The sequence below is a fragment of the Macaca mulatta genome, chromosome 9 (genome assembly GCF_049350105.2).
Source record: "Macaca mulatta isolate MMU2019108-1 chromosome 9, T2T-MMU8v2.0, whole genome shotgun sequence".
Classification (NCBI taxonomy): Eukaryota; Metazoa; Chordata; class Mammalia; order Primates; family Cercopithecidae; genus Macaca; species Macaca mulatta.
Window position 1 is genome coordinate 67686408 of NC_133414.1, and position 20687 is coordinate 67707094.

General features: G+C 37.7%; 1 protein-coding gene and 1 long non-coding RNA gene across 8 annotated transcripts in view; one reads left to right on the forward strand and one right to left on the reverse strand.

Annotated features, from left to right (window-relative positions):
* The window catches only part of NRG3 (neuregulin 3), a 1118695-nt gene that overhangs the window by 746514 nt on the left and 351494 nt on the right, over window positions 1-20687 (reverse strand). For 2 of the 7 annotated variants that reach the window (XM_077945575.1, XM_028826402.2), the window contains exon 2: window positions 13361-13438. The exons of the other annotated variants lie outside the window; for them this stretch is intronic. In XM_077945575.1, coding sequence (XP_077801701.1) covers window positions 13361-13438 — 78 coding nt within the window. The remainder of the gene's footprint in view (window positions 1-13360; window positions 13439-20687) is intronic. 7 annotated transcript variants of the gene reach the window in all.
* LOC144331014 (uncharacterized) lies at window positions 13260-15985 on the forward strand. Its single transcript, XR_013397842.1, has 3 exons — window positions 13260-13440; window positions 13562-13701; window positions 15831-15985. It is a non-coding gene; the product is annotated as an uncharacterized LOC144331014 (long non-coding RNA).

Here is a 20687-nt window from a genome sequence, read left to right on the forward strand (position 1 = left end):
TTTTACATACAAGTGTAGACTCCACAGAGTAAGCAGTGACATGTGAAAACTGCCAGGACAAAGGGGGACTAACCTCAAACATTTATTATCACAAGATCTTATTCTCTAGTTCTCATTCACATGTCATACTTTCCTGAGGAATAAATACCTGAGTGTTTCACAATATATGTTGAGTCAAAAAAAACCCAGAAGACTGGGAAAAAATCAGGCTAATGCTACAATCACTGGCATTTGCACAGATTTTTCGAAGTGTGAAGTAGGATAAACGTATTCTAACGTACCCGAGAGCAGGGCAAATTACAGAACGCTGAAATGAAATAAATAGCTGATCAAAGGAGAATTTTATTAATGATTTCCAATATGTTTCAGATTTTCCTCATTCTTTGTCTTCTCAAAAATGAGAATTCCTGTGTGGTTAAATTCATGTCTTAGTCCTTAAGTTAGAAAGCATCGCACAAATAACAGTTGCTATTAATTGAATGTTTTTATTATGTCAGGTACTTTACTTATATTATTAGCAATTTTAAAAAAATATTGAAAGCTAACTGCCATGTTTCTCTTTTTATAGTTGTAGAAGGTGAATCTCAGAGAGGCAGAATAATCCAGTCCAGATGACACTGGCCCTAAGAATAAATCCAAGATTTAAATCCATGTGTGTGGAGTCTCCTCTGTGTCTGCTCTTTTCACCAACATATATAAGTCTTTTACATCAGGGGTCCCTAACCCTTGGGCCATGGACCTGTACTGGTCTTTGGCCTGTTAGGAATCAGGCTGCACAGCAGGAGGTGAGCTGCAGGTGAGTGAGCAAAGCTTCATCCGTATTTACAGCCACTCCCCATTTCTTGCATTACCACCTGAGATCCGTCTCCTGTCAGATGAGCCACAGCACTAGATTCTCATAGGAGTGCGAACCCTATTGTGAACTACACATGCGAGGGATATAGGTTAGGCTCACCCTATGGGAATCTAATGCCTCATAATCTGTCACTGCCTCCCATCCCCCACAGATGGAACCCTCTAGTTGCAGGAGCACAAGCGCAGGGCTCCCACTGATTCTACATTATGTTGAGTTATATAATTATTTCATTATATATTACAATGTAATGATCATATAAATAAAGTGCACAGTAAATGTAATACACTGGCTAGGCGTACTGGCTCACACCTGTAATGCTAGCACTTTGGGAGGCCGAGGAGGGCAGACTGACTGAGCTCAGGAGTTCGAGACCAGCCTGGGCAACAAGGTGAAACCCCGTCTCTACGAAAACACAAAAAATTAGCCGGGTGTGGTGGTGGGCGCCTGCAGTCCCAGCTGCTCGGGAGGCAGAAGCAGGAGAATTGCTTGAACCCAGGAAATGAAAGTTACAGTGAACAGAGATCAAGCCACTGCACTCCAGCCTGGGTGACAGAGCGAGACTCCGTCTCCAATCAATCCATCAATAAATAAATGTAATGCAGTTGAGTCATCCCAAAACCATCCCCCACTCTCAGTACCCCCTGGCCGGTGAAAAAATTGTTACCCACAAAAATGATCCCTGGTACCAAAATGGTTGTGGACCGCTGCTTTACATCATCATAGTATTAGTATGTTTAGAACTGAAAACATACTAATAGAACCCTTCTAAAGCAAAATACTTTTGAGAATTCAAAGTAGAGAAGAAAATACAAACAAAATAATTTAGACTGAGAAGACCACCTATTCCATCGTCCTTATTTTTCTGACTAGGCAATGGCATTCCAAAAAGATGAAGTCAACTACCCAAAAATAGTTCCAGAACCTGGGTCTCCAGACTTCTAATTCAATGCTCATTTGGCTCACTCCTCCAGATTTCTAAATTTTAGATTTCTCTTACAATCTACAGAGTTGATGCTATGGTTTTCATAAGTGCACTGAAGAACTTAACAGGTAGATTAAGGTAATAATCTTTTCAAAGAGCTCTGAAATTATCTGAGCTTCAGATAAAACAGCCATAATTAGGTTCCCTGCCAGGTGAACAGCATGAATGCTATTGTCACTGTGCAAGCCATGGGAAAGAGTTACAGAACAAAGGAAAAAAATCACAATGGTGTCTTTCTAGGCTTTTAGGTAAAATGCCTGTTGATGATGGAAAGAACACAGGATTCCAAATTTCCTTCCCAGATCTCATTAAGCAACTATCTGCACACCTTCTTTTTTTGACTATTAATCTCCTTGAACCGATTCAGAAAAATATAGCATCATAATTAATATTAAAACAGTTAGTCTAACAAAAATTTCCAGGCAGATCTTTACCTCAAGTGGAAATTTCTCCTATTAAAGACTATCCTTGAAAATATCACTAAATCTTGCGTAGCAATTTCTCTCCTTTTCTGTATAATGATATAGCTATTGTACCCAAAAGAAAAGAAATATAAATTTTACTTACCATCAGAGCTCAGTTAGCAGTTACCTCAAAGTTAAAAATTTGTGTAGTAGCTGGAAGTCAAGATCTATGTTTCTTTAAAAAATTAACTATGGGAAAGTTGGGGTAACTTATTTACTTAAACTTTATATAATCATGACAATTCAGACTGAAAGACAATTATTTTCCTTCAGAATATGAATACATTGCTGAAATTTCTTCTAATTTCTAGGAATACTGTTGAAAAGTGTAAAGTCATTCTGAGTACTAATCATTAGGATTTCACTTAATCTTTATATCTGAAAACCTTAAAATTTTTGTCTTTAACCCTAGTATTATGAATTTTCATAAATATGTGCCTTCAGCTTGTCTTTTTTAAATTTTAAATTGTGTTGGGCACTTATATTGTAAATTTAAGTTACATTTTCTTTTATCATTTCTTTGATTATGTCTTCTCCATTTTCTGTTTATTTTCTGCTATTAGAGATATTTCTAGTTATCAGTAATGAACACGTTTCCAATACTAGAAGGCTTTGCATTTACTAGAAGGCTGTTTGATTTTTTGCATATTTTGATTTTTGCATATTTACTAGAAGGCTGTTATATTTTTCACATATCCAGTATTTTTACTTCTGGTTTGATTTCCTCTTCTGACAACAAATGACTTTAACTTTGGAGTGGGTCTCTTTTACATGCAGTAAAAGTTGTATGAAGGAAATGTGTGAAGCTCAGCAAAGCCCCTTCAACACAGTGCGCAAGAAAATTTTGTAGGAGGAAATAAGTACGCAATGCTTTCTGTTTGAGAGTTTTGCTTTGTTTGCTTTTCTTAAGGATCAAGTAGGTTCAACCTCAGGCTTAAGCACGATCCGTAAAGGGAAGTCCTTAACATTTTCTGTTCAAAAGGCTCAGACTGTAGGTAGAAACTCAGGCAAGGAATATCATTGAGAAACAGACAGCGCATTTGCCAGTAGACTTCCCTTTCCAGCAAATCAAAATTTGTAAATAAGGCAGAAGTGGCCAGATGGGTGGTGAATGGGTTCCCTGGCTGCGATGTACAGAAACACAACATTTGGGAAACACATGTACTTCACTTTCTCTTTCTTACTCTCTCTCACACTCCCACCCTCTCTCTCCACCAAATCTCCTCCACAAGAATTCCAACGTCTTCTTCTACAATACAAGTAATTAGTTCTTTCCCCAATTTTGAATATGCAAACCTCTCCAGGTCTCAGCTAAACAATAACTTCAGCTTCTGCACTCCCTAGAAAGAATGTTGTACCTATAAATGACTTTTTTCTTATTATTTTATAAATAAATCATTTTAAATTGACTACATTTCACTTAGCACATAGTGGTTACTCAAAGGGAAAATACAAGCCCAATAGAGGGGCAAATATCGTTGTCTGTTCTATTTACAGAAATGTTCTTTGTCCCTAATACATTTTCTGGCCCTTGATGGGTACTCAATAAAAATATTCCTGAAACTGCAGGTTTCTAACTTTTCTGGAGACATAATTTAGACACTATCTTTTGCAAAGGATATTCACCTTAAATACTTTAGAATTTTATGACAAGAAAATTCCAGACGTAGAAAACAAACAAAACGGGGGACATCCACAATTGAAGTTGGATTGCATTTCTGAGTGTCTTCTTAAAATATCACTTGTATTGCACATGTTCTAGTTTTTCGCATCCCACTGTTAGGAAAGGCTTACAACAAATTATTTTAAAAGAATATCATTCACTGTATAAATGTTGTACAGTTTTTCCCAGATAAAAATATTTTCCTTATTGAAAAAAAGAGCTTATTGTTTCTTTGAAGAAACACGTTAATATAAACTGTATCAGCCAGGTATGTGCTGTGAATTTCCATCAAATAATCTTCAATTTGGTGGGTTTCTAACTGTCTCAGAGTCATATGGTGAGAAAGATCCTTCCAGTCCACTCCAGGAAATGTTACTGAGCGGCTATCTGTTGCTTTGCACAGATGGTAATTGACAAATATGTATATTAGGAAGACTTTGCAATGTACTTCCAAAAGAAAAGTCATTCTTTAATGCCAAAATATTCCATTCTTGTATTCTAAATAACTGGGGGCATTTAACCTCCATTACTTAATATAATTAGTTTGACACTGATATAATTAGTAACCACCACAAAAGAACAAAGATTACAAGATCACTGTAAATAAATGACAATTATTTTACTTCTCTAAAGAAATAAGGACTTACCTCTTTTACCATTAGTCATAGGCAGACAATTTAAAATGTATTACGTGTTAAACTAGCTATTAATAAAATAAACAATGTGTCTTCCTTATGGTTAATGTTTAGCTTAGTTGTCCTTAGTGTAAGAATCTGGGAATGGTGATAGAGGACAGAAGGAAAAATTAAAAAAATTAATAGCTGAGGGCCCAGTTAAGCTAGGCGCAAAAGATACCCCTTGCATACTGTCAGATACAGACATTTTACTGATAAGGACACAAGCTTAGAATTGTAATTCAGCTAGATTCTCAAAGTAGGAAATGTCAGAGCTGAAATTTGATCTTCTGTGTGGCAAACTCTCCTATACACTACTGCTCCCCTCTCAGTTATGACAAAGAAATTATCTTTCAGTGTTATTTTTATACATTTTATCATTTAGATGCCATCTATAATTCAAATGCAGTGTTGTCTTTTGGCAATTTTTTGTCCTCACTCCTTAAAGTATATCACTTCTCTAATGTTCATAGAAAAGTATAAATTATTCTAGCTCAGAGAATCAGCAGGTGTCTTATTTTCTCCCAAAAACTCAAGGAATTTCATCTCCAAAATGTGTGCACCCTTAAAAAGAACGTTTCCTCTTACAGTTTGTCTCCACAGCATTTGCTTAAGAAAGTTACAAAATTATAAGAATAAAACATTGTAACAGGGTTTTTTTTAAAAAAAACGTAGAGGCTTCTACTTGCCGATGTCATAATGTTGTCAAAAATAAAATGACCTCCACAAAATTAGAGCATTGAGCAAATGAGGGAGAAGAAAACTGAACCAATAAGAATATTATTAATAAAAACTGACAGAAGTCTTGTTTAAACACACTTGTATCAACATTCATAAAGAAAGATCTAATGCCATTCCATTTGACTGAAATCCAAATCTGTTGAACTTTCAGACAAAGTAAATGGCCTATTTATTCTGGAACGAACTACATAATCAACTAAGCATTTCACTTGAGGCCATCTTCCTCCACTAGATTGTCCCCTGAAATAGCATCAGACATTTCTCTGTGGACACTCGAGTGACTGACTGAAAAGTCTTTTTCCCCTAATGGAATTAGGAACCATTTCAGAGTCTTCATCTTCCCTTCAGTTCTAGCTCATGCTTCAAAACTTCCATTCTTCAAAAATTCTTAAGCAATCATCATTTAGTGGAAAATAATTCTATTAAAATCATATAATGCTATAATAAAACATGCATCTTTACGTATCTGAAATCTACACTTTCATGTTCGTATTTGGAAAAGACAGAAGTCTGTTAATGATCATTTTTTGTTCCAAATGCATATAATTAACCAATTCAAATAAATTATCTTTAATAGAGAATTTCTCTTTAATTTCAGTTTTCCATTTAAACTGATAAAATCATATAATATATTGATAGTGGTATATTAATTGCTGGGGGGGAAGAAGTGTTATTTTTCCTTTAATTATTTAACGTAAAATCCTATGTCATGTCAGTTCCAATGAGAACTCTAGGCTAAAGCAGAAAGAACAAAAGGAAATGTGCCTTTACAGACTCGCACAAATAGGAAAAACTTTTTCTGATCAAATTCAAAACAGACATAAAATATGACTTGCACTCATTTAACAAATGCCAGTATTCTCTATTATGGGAAAAGCATTATAATATTAAGTGTCACTTTTCTTTCCCTAGAAGTTAAAAATAAGTTTCTTTTTGTGAATACAACACAAAAATATTTAAACTATTTCATTGTTTAATAGATCGTACTATAAATACTGGCTCACACTACATATCAAAATAAAACTGGAACTAAGCTAACAGCAGATACAAAGGTGGAATAAAAATCTAAATCTAAAATGTAAACCCACAGATGTAAGAAAAAACCATGAGAAAATAACTTTATGACTTGGAGGAAGTAAAGAACTTTTAAAGCAAAGGCAGCAAAAAATAAGCAAAAAAAAAATCATAGATCATCAGTGACAGACTGAATTAAGAAAACATATACACCATGGAATACTATGCAGCCTTAAAAAAGGATGAGTTTGTGTCCTTTGTAGGGACATGGATGCAACTGGAAACCATCATTCTCAGCAAACTATCACAAGAACAGAAAACCAAACACCGCATGTTCTCGCTTATAGGTGGGAATTGAACAATGAGATCACTTGGACACAGGGAGGGGAACATCACACACTGGGGCCTATTGTTGGGAGGGGGGAGGGGGGAGGGATAGCATTGGGAGATGTACCTAATGTAAATGATGAGTTAATGGGTACAGCACACCAACATGGCACATGTATACATATGTAACAAACCTGCACGTTGTGCACATGTACCCTAGAACTTAAAGTATAATAATAAAAAAAAAAAAAAAAAGAATGATGCCTACATTTCCGGCTTAGGCATCCCAATGGATGCTGATTAAAAAAAAAAAAATCATAGATTACAGAATGAGGAAGGATATTTGTAATATTTAAGACCGACAAACTAATAATGCTAATAGGTAAACAGATGCTTAAATTAATTAGTAATCAGATAAATTAAAACAACAATAAATATCATTTACACCAATTAAATTGGCAAAGAAAAAACGGTTGTAAAGACACAGAAAAATCTTTAGATAATGTGGTGTAACCTGGCCGGGAGAGGTGGCTCATACCTGTAATCCCAGCACTTTGGGAGGCCAAGGCAGCCGGATCACCTGAGGTCAGGAGTTCGAGACCAGCCTGGCCAATATGGCGAAACCCTGTCTCTACTAAAAATACAAAAATTTTCCATGCATGGTGGCACATGCCTGTGATCCCACCTGGGTAACAGGGTAAGACTCCCCTCTCAAAAAAAAAAAAAAAAAATATATATATATATATATACACACACACACACACACACACACACACACACATACACATATATATGGTGTAACCTAAAAATAATGCACTAAAAATAAGTGGCATAGGCCCTATAACAGAGGAAATTCATAATTAGATATATGCTGTATCCTATATAGCTCAAATAAATAGTTGCATAAGTCTATGTGAAAATATATACTTTAGCTGCAGAGTCATTTATGATGGTAGAGGGTTAGAAGAAAACCAGTTTTCCATTACTGGAAAGAATTATGCAGGAATGAGAAGTGATAGATTATATGCTAACACAACAATGTGAGCTGAAAAGTAGGATGTTTAATCATAAAAGTGGAAACTAGCATGAAGTAAACAAAAAAAAATACATGTAAGAACACACACAAATCCAAATGTACACATTATATAAATTAGAATGGTTTTCTCAAGGTTGTAGGGGAAAGAGAATGGAGAATGGGGAAAAGTGTTGGGGTAGAGAAAGAAAAAGAACTGGATGATGCAAAAAGTCAGAAGGCAATCAGGAACGAAAAGAACCTGAACTTTGATGTTTAAGAAACTTGCAATCAAATCCTTACAGTCACTTACTACCAATGTGACTGAACAAGGGACTTTTCTGTATGACTCTTTCCCCACTGGCAAAATTGAGATAAAAAATTGAGATAATCATCATCCACCTCATGGATGATGATTTAATGAGCAAAAACTTGATATTTTACGTACTCAATAAGGACTTTTTTTTTCTTTTTAAGCTTTTTTAGAACAGGCATTTATATTTGTCTGTGTTACAGGATTGTTATCCTTATTGATGCTTAGAATGTAGTCTGAATTCAAGTTTCTTTTGCTGAATTCTAAAATGGGAAAACAACATTACAAAAGGAATATTCAAGAGCTATGGGCAAATTCAGGCTTTGTAAAAGCATTTTATAATTCCAATTAAAATCGAAATCCTTGTTTTGTATATCATTTTGAGATGTGCAGCTAAAGTGGAATATTAACTTTAAGATTACTACCAATATATTAAAATCAGTATCTTCAAATTTAAGATTACAGAGAAATACTGAGATTGCTGAAAGATATCTTAACATGTTTCTTTTACAAATTGTAACCTGAAACCAACACTTTTTCATATTACATTTTGCCATGCACTAAACCTCAAAGAGAATTCTCCAAGCTCTTTGAAAATTAAAATGTTAAAGAATAAAGCAGTAAAATGCTTTTACTTTGTCCTGTTACTAGATTTGGGAAAAGCATCATCTTGAGAGGATCTTATCTTCTTAAAGTCATGTAAGAACCTATGTTCATTTTTCAAATCATTGTTATATTCACAGTCTTCTTAGAAAATATACATTTCTATTTACAGGCCAGAATTTCAGCCAGCCATTTATACTCAGAGGAAAATATGCTGGGGAGAGGTAAATTTGCCTAAAAGTATTGTTGATTGATTGAATGATTGATTCATTCAAGAATAATATATTAAGCACTACTATATAGCAAAAAAAATGCACTGGGGCTGAGCATATACCAATGAATGAATGAAGCAGACATAGTTCAGCCTTCACAGAGTACACAAAGTAATAGGAATGTCAGACAAAAATAAGTAAATGCTTGCTATCTATCCATCTATAAAATTACAAATTGTTGTAAGAATAAGCAGGAAAAACAGGACTCCAAGAAAAGGAATGACAAAAAGAACAGAGTATTCATGGAGATCTCCAACAGCATAATTTTAACCGACACCTGATGGATATAAAAGTGACCTTTGTGAAGAGAGGCAGAAAGATTTACAAGGAGGAGGCATAACACGTTCAAAAGTGCAGAGGCAGAAAATAATTTGGTCTTTAAAGCTACAGACATCAGTTCATGGGACCTTGAGCCTGGTATACTGTGAACAAACTCCAAGATATGCAATTAATTTAGAGGCATCTCCATGACAGCCTGTAGACCACTGCATAGGGATTTGATATCATGTCAGTCTTCATGGGAAATCATTAGGAGTTTTTGAAAACACATTGTCTGATATATGTGTTTAAGAGTTCTAGATTTTTTTTAGGCTGGGCGCGGTGGCTCACTCCTGAAATCCAAGCACTTTGGGAGGCCAAGGCGGGTGGATCACAAGGTCAGGAGATCGAGACCATTCTGGCTCACACAGTGAAACCCCATCTCTACAAAAAATACAAAAAAACCAGCTGGGCGTTGTGGCGGGCACCTGTACTCCCAGCTACTCAGGAGGCTGAGGCAGGAGAATGGCGTGAAGCCTGGGGGTGGAGCTTGCAGTGAGCCCAGATCATGCCACTACACTCCAGCCTGGGCAACAGAGCGAGACTCTGTCTCAAACTTAAAAAAAGAGTTCTAGTTTTCATATGGAGAAGGAGGTAGCGGGCAGCCAGGACGAAGATTTTTCAATCAGACCAGGGAAAAGAAAATCATCATTTGGGTTAAGCAGATGACTGAGAAACTAAGTGAGAAGTGGACGGAGTAAAGATTTCTGAGGCCTTAAGGATGTAGGAAACAGCAATAATGACTCAGAGTTCTGGCTTCCACAGTGTGGCAGATTGTAATGCAATGTACAAGGATGGCAAAGACTGAATGAGGGGATCAGAAATCACGGGGAGCAGGAAATTTAAAGGAGCACCCTGGCTTTCATACTCCTAGAGACTATAATTCAAGTAACTGAGAAGCAGGGCTTCCCTTAGCAGTTTGGAGTGGAAGTCACAGGCCTTGGTTGTGAACAAAACTGACCTCTACTGACCACTTCCAGTGAGTTATGGGCTGTGCCAGCTCCTTCCAGTCGTGCTTGCGATCTCATTTACTTCTACTACAGTCCTGGAAGGTGGCTGTGATTAGCTACATTTAAAAGATGAGGAAATTAAAGGTCATCTTTTGTATCTTGTTCAAAGTTCTTTGGTAAATGAGAGTTAAGAGTCTAACATCTAACTGTAAAAGTACAGTGTCCAGACATACCCTCAACTTACTGATTAGAAACAGTGGACACATGAAACTATTGAGAGTAAGGTATGTGTGTGTGTGTGTGTGTGTGTGTGTGTCTGTGTGTGTCTGTGTGTATGTCTGGCACGGATGGGGCATGCTACATAATGCTCATCATAGATCCAGTTCTACTGTCATCTACAAAAAGCAAGGAGGCAAGTCTCTATTAATGTAGAGGCACAATGCGGACTTATTCATGCATGATAAAACGTCTACCAAGTGACACACACTGGACAAGTTTCCAGGTCAGCAAAAGAGGCACAATCCCAACTACTATGCAGCTCAGAGCCTAGCAATCTGTCATTCTCGAAATACAATTTTCTTTACACAATGCCACCCGGTAGGCTAGATTAGCCATGCACATACATGATTCACATACAAGGTCAAAATGCTGTGTGCTACGGGAGATAAAGCACCAGGTGAGATAGAGCTCTATGAGAGATAAAGTGCTATGGGTGGTAAAACAATATAGGCCTTAAGAGCAATGGGAGATTACTTGGGATGGAAAGGTCACAAAAAGCTTTCTTTATCGATTAAGTAAATGCTTGGAACATAATAGGGTCTGAACTAAATGATACTGGAAGATGTAAACAAAATCCAATTTTCCCCAAAATTAATTCATAATGTATAAATAGAGATGTTAGAAAAATAGTTAAACTGTCCTAATACTGTATCTAAGGCTCAGAATAAAGAAGATCATACTCTAGTCCAGAGGTTGGCAAACTTTTCCTGTAAAGGGGCAGATAAGTTATTTTTCAACTTTGTGAACTCCACCATCAATATCCATCAACTCAGGGCTAATATTTTTGCAGGAAGACAGTCATGAACAATACGTACATGAATGGGTGCAGCTGTGTTCCAAAAAATTTGTTGCTTACCAAAACAAGTGGCAGGCTGGATTGGCCCTCAGGCCATCGCTCGCTAACCCCTGCCCAACTCATTGCTCCCCACATTTAATAGAATTATCTGTCACTCAAGTTGCTGGGAATGCAAGGAAGACACTGAGTCTAATTAGGATATTTCACACACAAAAATTATTGGGGAGAGCAGTTGTAAGTTGAGACTGAAATTAAGTCCCCTCTCTTGAGTGTTTCTGCCAAAATAAGAAATATAAACACATCCCGATTACAGAGTAACATGACAAGCACGGCTGAAGGAAGAAAGTTATTAGTTGAGACCCGTGCATAGCATGGTCACAGCCACGGCAGGTAAGGTGAAGTGGAGACAGCCTTGCCAGCCAGCCATCTCAGTTCTCTTTCCAGCCTCTCCTGACTTGACTTGGTATAAAGATCTTAGTAAGCTGAGACCACTAATGGAAGCCCAAATCCCAGTTAACTTTTACGATGCTGTCCCTGCTGTGGTTCTCTCTCATTTTTCTCTTTCATGTTTTGTTGATAATGATTGCCCTATTTTGAATAAAATATCGTAACAAATTGAACTTAAATCATTCATTCAACAATGATTTATTGGGTATGTCCTGTATGTTCCTACCCTTGAGTGCCTATAATGTTACCACTCTGTGATGGAACTGGAGATCTGATGGTGAGAAAACTACTCATATTATCCCTACTCTCCTGGAACATAACGTCCAGATGACAAAACACAAAATAAGGTCACAAGTAAATATAATTGCAACAGTGATCAGCTGCTTTGAAGGAAACAAACTGCTGAAATGGAAACTACTATCGGAAGGGAATAATTTAGACAGAGTAGACAGAGACAGTTTTTCTATGGAGATCTTTATTTAATTAAATTTCCTTTAAATCAAGACCAGGAAAACGGTTCCAGAACCTGATAAAAGACCATTGGTATTGGAGCGTAATGAATTGCGGAGGAAAGAAGAGTGAAAAAAATTATGTTGGAAAAAACAGAGAAGAGAACAGGTTATGCTGGGAAGGCGTTTGGACCCTGGTAAGGTTTGCATGTTTCATCCTCAATACAGCTAGAAATCAGTGAGAATGGCTTTGAGATGGGGAGTGATAATAGTTTGTTTTACCAATATTAATCAAAAATGGTTTGTACAGCAGCTAGGAGTATAAACGTGTAGAATATGATGGGGGGGTACTGTGACAGAAAAGGGGTAAGATGAAAGTGGCTTGCTTGGTGCAGGGTGGTGGTGGCAGTGGCAGTAGAAGTGTAGGGAAGTTGCCGAATTTGAGATTTATGTTGAAAGAAGAACCAAGTTTTGTGGAAGGGTGGATGGTTAAAAGGTTCTTAAGTGTGGGTGTGAATAGGTGGTTGTGGGATAGGAAAGGAAGGGTAATGGAATTAAAGAAGCCAGTGGTTTCTGGTTTGACCTCCTGGTTGCCTGATGGTGCCATCTATCTTGAAAAGGAAGATTGGGGGAGAAGCAAGAGTGGGGAGGAGAATCAAGAGGTATGTTTTGGACATATTTGAAAATTCATGGGGCAAAGAGGCAGTTAGATACACAAGAGTGAATGTCAGGCAAGTCATTAGAAGATAGATGGCATTTTAGGCTACGGAATGGAAAGTCATGATAGGAAGAAAGTGAGGGAAAAGAAGGCCCAGAACAAGGTTGTATTGCAAATAATTGTGTATTTAAATTGTCTGTACCTTGTGATGTTTTGATATCTTAGAAAATCTTTCTAACTGGGGAAGAGATCGCCTTTGCCTAAGGCTAGTCAATTCTTAAGCTAGAAAAGGGATCAGCCTGAAGCATGCTGTGACATGCAAACTAACCAACCCAGAGCCACACTTCCGTTACCTTGCCCATATACCCCGGAAACAATATTCTTCTGTCTTAAGCAACCCAGGGCCAGGTACCAGGCAACTAGAGAACACTGCTGTTTCCCAAAGTCTGGAGAAATTATTCAAAGTAGTCCTAAATTGTTCATCCTACCCTGCCTTACCTTTCTCTCAGAAACCCCAATAAAGGCCATGCCTTACAACTTACCTTGCTCCTGTTTCTGCCTCCTGACCACTCTGGTCTTCCCCATGTTGCCATGTATGGCATGCCTCCTGTCTCTAGGACCTGTGAGTAAAAAATACTTTATTTTCTTGAGTCTCTCCTGTGTCTCCTCTTGTAGCCTCATCTGGCCAATTGTCTCATAAACACATACAAAACAAAATTTCTGAGAAATCACAATATTTATAGATGCAGCAAAAAGAGAAAAACAATGAAAGTCTGTATTAGTAACCAGAAAAAAGGTCAGAAGTCTGAGGTACCTAAGAGAAGACAGAAAAATGAGATCTGGAATTTGAGAAGCACCTGTTAGGAGAAGACCCATCTCTACTGTAAGCACAAGCAACAGAGAGGGAATGGGGATGTCAGGAGGGTATCCCAAGGACAGCATATAGGATTTTGTCACATTTTTCCTCCAACGATCACAGAAAACTGTGATCCATATCCACTATTTTTTGTTCCAAGTCTCTGAATAAGTAAGTCATCCAATCCATGTTAAAACAGGCTGGATTCTTGCATCATAAGACCCAATTTATATTTTTACAAGATCTTTTTAGCTGCTTCCACCAAAGTCCCTTTCCTCCTGCATACACTGGAGCTTATCTTGCATATTCTATTTATTATGATATATAAGGTGTGTTTTCCCTGCTGGACTTGGGGGCTTTGAGAAAAGGGACTCTATTTTTCCTTTCTCTATCCTTCCAGCCAACTGAGCATCTGATTCTTTACAAAACTGAGAGACCTACCGTAGTAGGGCCTCCAAATTTCTAACACTTGCTCTTAGTCCTACACTTAGAGCTTCAGTTCATGTAGGAGTCAGTGAAGACTAAGTGTGAATAGCACAGAAACTTGAAAGATAAAGTTGAAAGCAGTTTCTTAAAGATTTTTTTAAATGTTCTTAATTCAGAAACCATTAATCCAATTTAAGAGAAAACTTTAAAAATTTTAGAGAATTTATGAAGACATATCTTTAATGAAGAAAAACACAATGATATGTAACATTTTGAAATCAATCATGTTTTAGCAGTCTTCTATTTGCTTACAAGTTTTTACTAATAGTTTTCACACACTGAATTAAGTTTCCTGCAACTAATATGTTTTCCTCTCTTTTGCCCTGAAATTTCTGTAGATTTTCCATTATGGAATGTGAGTCTATGTTATGTGATGCATAGATATCCATTCCTATTGATTTCTTCTGAAAATAAATAACTTTCTTACTAAATTTGATAAATAGTGCCCTTATTAATATGGTAGATATTTTCAGAATCAGTTATATTGTGTTTTGGTATGCCTGATGATGATACTAGTTTTTTTTTCCTTCAATATTTCACTTCGTTCTTTTTGTGCCTGTTTGTGTTACTATTAATAATTTATTATTAATAATCTGAAGGTCACAGGTTTTTCTATTACCTTTTGTGTTATCTTTTAAATACAATGTGATATACTTTTTATTTATTTATTTATTTTTTGAGACGGAGTCCCGCTCTTGTCACCCAGCCTGGAGTGCAGCAGCACAATCACGGCTCACTGCAACCTCTGCTTCCTGGGTTCAAGTAATTCTCCTGCCTTAGCCTCCTGAACAGCTGGGATTACAGGCACCTGCCACAATGCCCGGCTAATTTTTGTATTTTTAGTAGAGATGTGGTTTCACCATATTGGCCAGGCTGGTCTCAAACTCCTGACCTCAGGTGATCCACCTGCCTCGGCCTCCCAAAGTCCTGGGATTACAGGCATGAGCCACTGTGCCTGGCCAATATAATACTTTTAATCCGATATTTCTTTTTCTTTATCTATTATCTACTGACTTTTCACTGTAATACTGACAAAATTTATACCTCCACTTACTCTCCAATCACTTCTCTTATTGCATTACCTAATTTTAACTGTTTACACACTTTGTTTTACTACGTTTTTATGCCTTTGTATGTTTATGCTATGTTATTTAATACATCACCATTAAGTGGCATTTTTTTGCCTTCAGCTATAAAAGATGAAGAATTCACCATATGTATCCTGCCTCTCACCTTCTCTTCCACTTTTCATCCTAAATTGTATCAGATAAATTTTTTCAATGTTACTATCCTTTGTAACATTTTCATTCTGTTCTGTAAACATAATTCTCAGAAATATTTTTACTTATTACTACAGTTAGAAATATTTAATATTTTCAACACATTTAATGTTTATCAACAGTTCTTTTGCCATAATTCCTCTATTCATTTTTATTGTCAGAATATTTTTAAAGGAATCTGGCAACTAGATTCTGAGCAGTACTACATGTTGAAAACTGTTTGTCAGTTGCCTTACTTTAAAAGATACACTGACTGAGTTTAGGAACATGGGTTACACTGCCTTTTCCTGAAAGCACTGGAGAGGCACTGACCTGTTCTTTTCCTAATGTGGAATGTTACTGAGAGGAATTCTGAGGTCACCCTTTGTTTAGGACTTAATCTCCTTTCAGACTCCCCAAAAGATTCCCTGTTCCAGTTGGCCTTCTATATTGGTGGTTTCTGAATACATACCCCAAAGAACTTGAGCATCAGTGAATTTTGGTATCTTCTGGGAACACTGGAAATAATCGCTTGAAGATACCAAGGGATGATTGTGTTTTGAAAGGAAAGTGGATTAGGATATTGATGGTGATCATTTTGCATAACTATTTTCATAATGTTGGGCTTCCAAACAAAAGATTAAAGTCAAAAATGTTTATTCTCAAAACTTCTTCACATCTGGAAAAAGTAACTTTAAACATTTTTTTCTCCGTATGTTCATTTCTCCTTTTCAGGCATACCACTTATGTGTATGCTGAACTTCCCTGTTTTCTGTTTGGACTTTTCTAACAAATTATTTTCATTCATCTACCCTGACAATTGTTTTAACTCGTTGTTCATGTTAATCTATTTTGCTTCATTTTTTCAATCTTCACATGCTTTTTGATATTTTCAGTTTCTATTCTCCTTTAGGTTATTTCCAATGTATCTTTAGATTTAACATTCTTTTCTACTATTCTTCCCTATACTTAATAAGGTTTCCCTGTGTCCCCAACTAAAATCTCATCTTGAATTGTAATCCCCATGTGTTGGCGGAGGGACCTCATGGGAGAGACCTCATGGGGGCAGTTTCCCCCATGTTGTGCTTGTGATAGCGAGTGAGTTCTCACAAGATCTGATGGTTTTATAAGGGGCTTTTCCCCACTTCACTCTGCACTTCTCTCTCCTGTTGCCATGTGAAGAAGGACATGGTTGTTTCCTCTTCTGCCATGATTGTAAGTTTCCTGAGGCCTCCCCAGCAATGCAGAACTGTGAGTCAATTAAGCCTCTTTCTAGTTCTTTGTAGCAGCATGAGAACAAACTAATATATTAATTTTCTTGTTTTATCTGCTTAAGAGTCATTTCCTTCTGTTTCCTTGCTTTATTTCTTTCTGAATTTTCTGTTTCCTGAATGTCTGCTTTGAGACATTATTTCAAAGAAGTTATTGTATTGTTACTGTATATTGCTTAATTTAGTAATACATTTGGGAATTAATTTCATTTTCTCCATGACAAAATTTTCCTGGTGAATATTTTTCAACTGCTTTCTATTCTAATTATTTTAATACAATGGTATTTATGCTGCAGTGGTCTTTTCTTCACATGGTGAGTCTTCATAGACTATATGCTGGCAATTTATCTTTGAATATAGTGAGTATTTGGAACTATGGGAGGAGGGTCAGAGTGGGATATAGCACAACAGTAATTGTCAGAGGCTGACCATGAAGTGCACAAAAATGTACTCCTATGTCTAGTTTAGCCTTTAATTCTCCCCAGGCGAGAGAGAGATGGCACTCAGGACTGCTTCTAAAGGAGTTTCTCTTCCAGCTTGCTCCACTTTCTGACTCCTTTCATACAAGTGGTAAGTCTCAGTGTCTCCTGACTCAGCCTCCCATCCTCCAGTTGCTTCATGTTCACTGGCTTCCAGGCATGCACTTGCCACAGAGTGCATTCTTGCAAATAGGAGATTGTTTTCTCAGACAGGCATACCATCTACTTCTGAAACGGCATACTGGGCTCTGGAGTCCTTCTTCCTATATTTGGCTGAAGATTCCTTTCAATAAAGGTGGAATTTCCTTCTTGTTATTTTAAATTATTTTTCATGAGGAAAGGGGGCTGCATCATCATTACCATTTTAAGTCCAAAAGTCTTCTATAGTTCAAAAATATTTCATATCTACAAATTAGTTTGCCCTTACACCATATCCAATTACATTTAATGTGGTAACTAATACCATCCCCAATAAAAAAAAAAAATGAAAAAAAGTCCAGGGAAGTTATGTGGTTTATCGATGGCCACACAGCAATTCAGTATCATATTTGAATGAATAATTATGGCTTTGTCTTCTAGGTTAAGTTTTATTTCCACTAGAAACATGACCACAATGTAATTTAGGTATTTTTCTCCTAGAAATTTATCATAATGCTGTATCCCTAATAAGGGGTACAATATGTCAGCAATTAATCTGTGACTAACGTTTACAAAAAGCCCCAAATTTGAACTTGAATTGAACTCTACAACACCCACCTAAATTTATGTTTATAAATACTCTTACTGGGGGCAGTTCCAAGATGGCCAAATAGGAACAGCTCCAGCCTCCAGCTCCCAACATGAGCAACACAGAACATGGGTGATTTCTGCATTGCCAACTGAGGTACTGGGTTCATCTCACTGGGGTGTGTCAGACAGTGGGTGCAGGACAGTGGGTGCAGCCCAATGAACGAGACCTGAAGCAGGGCGAGGCATCACCTCACCTGGGAAGTGCAAGGGGGAAGGGAATTCCATTTCCTAGCCAAGGGAAACTGTGACACACAGCACCTGGAAAATCGGGTCACTCCCACCCTAATACTGTGCTTTTCCAAGGGTCTTAGCAAACGGCACACCAGGAGATTATATCCCACATCTGGCTCAGAGGATCCCACACCCACGGAGCCTCCCTCATTGCTAGCACAGCAGTCTGAGATCTAACTGCAAGGCGGCAGCGAGGCTGGGGGAGGGGCACCCACCATTGCTGAGGCTTGAGTAGGCAAACAAAGCGGCCAGGAAGCTCCAACTGGGTAGAGCCCACTGCAGCTCAAGGAGGCCTGCCTGCCTTTGCAGACTCCACCTCTGGGGACAGGGCATAGCCAAACAAAAGGCAGCAGAAACCTATGCAGATTTAAATGTCTCTGTCTGACAGCTTTGAAGAGAGTAGTGGTTCTCCCAGCATGGAGTTTGAGATCTGAAAACAGACAGACTGCCTGCTCAAGTGAGTCCCTGACCCCCGAGTAGCCTAACTGGGAGACAACCCCCACCAGGGGCAGACTGACACCTCACACCTCACATGGCTGGGTACCCCTCTGAGACGAAGCTTCCAGAGGAACAATCAGGCAGCAACACTTGCTGTTCAGCATTATTCACTCTTCTGCAGCTACCACTGCTGATACACAGGAAAACAATGTCTGGAGTGGACTTCAAGCAAATTCCAACAGACCTGCAGCTGAAGGTTCTGACTTTTAGAAGGAAAACTAACAAACAGAAAGGACATCCACAGCAAAACCCCATCTGTACATCACCATCATCAAAGACCAAAGGTAGATAAAACCACAAAGATGGGGAAAAAGCAGTGCAGAAAAGTTGAAAATTCTAAAAATCAGAGCGTCTCCCTCCATCCAAAGGAACACAGCTCCTTGCCAGCAATGGAAAGAAGCTGGGTGGAGAATGACTCTGATGAGTTGAGAGAAGAAGGCTTCAGATGATCAAACTTTTGTGAGCTTTTAAAGGAGGAAGTTCGAGCCCATCACAAAGAATCTAAAAACCTTGAAAAAAGATTTGACGAAAGGCTAACTAGAATAACGAATGTAGAGAGGTCCTTTAATGACCTGATAGAGCTGAAAACCATGACACAAGAACTATGTGACAAATGCACAAGCTTCAGTAACCAACTCGATCAACTGGAAGAAAGGGTATCAGTGACTGAAGATCAAATGAATGAAATGAAGCGAGAAGAGAAGTTTAGAGAAAAAAGAGTAAAAAGAAATGAAAAAAGCCTCTAAGAAATATGCGACTATGTGAAAAGACCAAATCTACATCTGATTGGTGTACCTGAAAGTGACGGGGAGAATGGAATCAAGTTGGAAAACACTGTAGGATATTATCCAGGAGAACTTCCCCAACCTAGCAAAGCAGGCTAACATTCAAATTTAGGAAATACAGAGAATGTCACAGAGATGCTCCTTGAGAAGAGCAACTCTAAGACACGTAATTGTCAGATTCACTAAAGTTGAAATGAAGGAAAAAATGTTAAGGGCAGCCAGAGAGAAAGGTCTGGTTACCAACAAAGGGAAGCCCATCAGACTGACATAGGATCTCTTGGCAGAAACTTTACAAGCCAGAAGAGAGTGGGGGCCAATATTCAGCATTCTTAAGGAAAAGAATTTTCAACCCAGAACTTCATATACAGCCAAACTAAGTTTCATAAGTGAAGGAGAAATAAAATCCTTTACAGACAAGCAAATGCTGAGAGATTTTGTCACCAACAGGCCTGCCCTGCAAGAGACCCTGAAGGAAGCACTAAACATGGAAAGGAACGACTGGTACCAGCCATTGCAAAAACATGCCAAAATATAAAGACCATCGATGCTAGGAAGAAACTGCATCAACAAACGAGCAAAATAACCAGCTAACATCATAATGACAGGATCAAGTTCACACAAAACAATATTAGCCTTAAATGTAAATGGGCTAAATGCTCCAATTAAAAGACACAGACTGGCAAATTGGATAAAGAGTCAAGACCCATCAGTTTCCCGTATTCAGGAGACCAATCTCACGTGCAGAGACAGACACAGGTTCAAAATAAAGGGATGGAGGAAGATCTACCAAGCAAATGGAAAAAAAAAAAGGCAGGGGTTGCAATCCTAGTCTCTGATAAAACAGACTTTAAACCAAAAAAGATCAAAAGAGACAAAGAAGGCCATTCCATAATGGTAAAGGGACCAATTCAACAAGAAGAGCTAACAATCCTAAATATATATGCACCCAATACAGGAGCACCTAGATTCATAAAGCAAGTCCTTAGAGACCTACAAAGAGACTTAGATTCACACACAATAATAATGGGAGACTTTAACACCCCACTGTCAATATTAGACAGATCAACGAGACAGAAAGTTAAAAAGGATATCCAGGAATTGAACTCAACTCTGCACCAAGCGGACCTAATAGACATCTACAGAACTCTCCACCCCAAATCAATAGACTATACATTCTTCTTAGCACCACATCACACTTCTTCCAAAATTGACCAC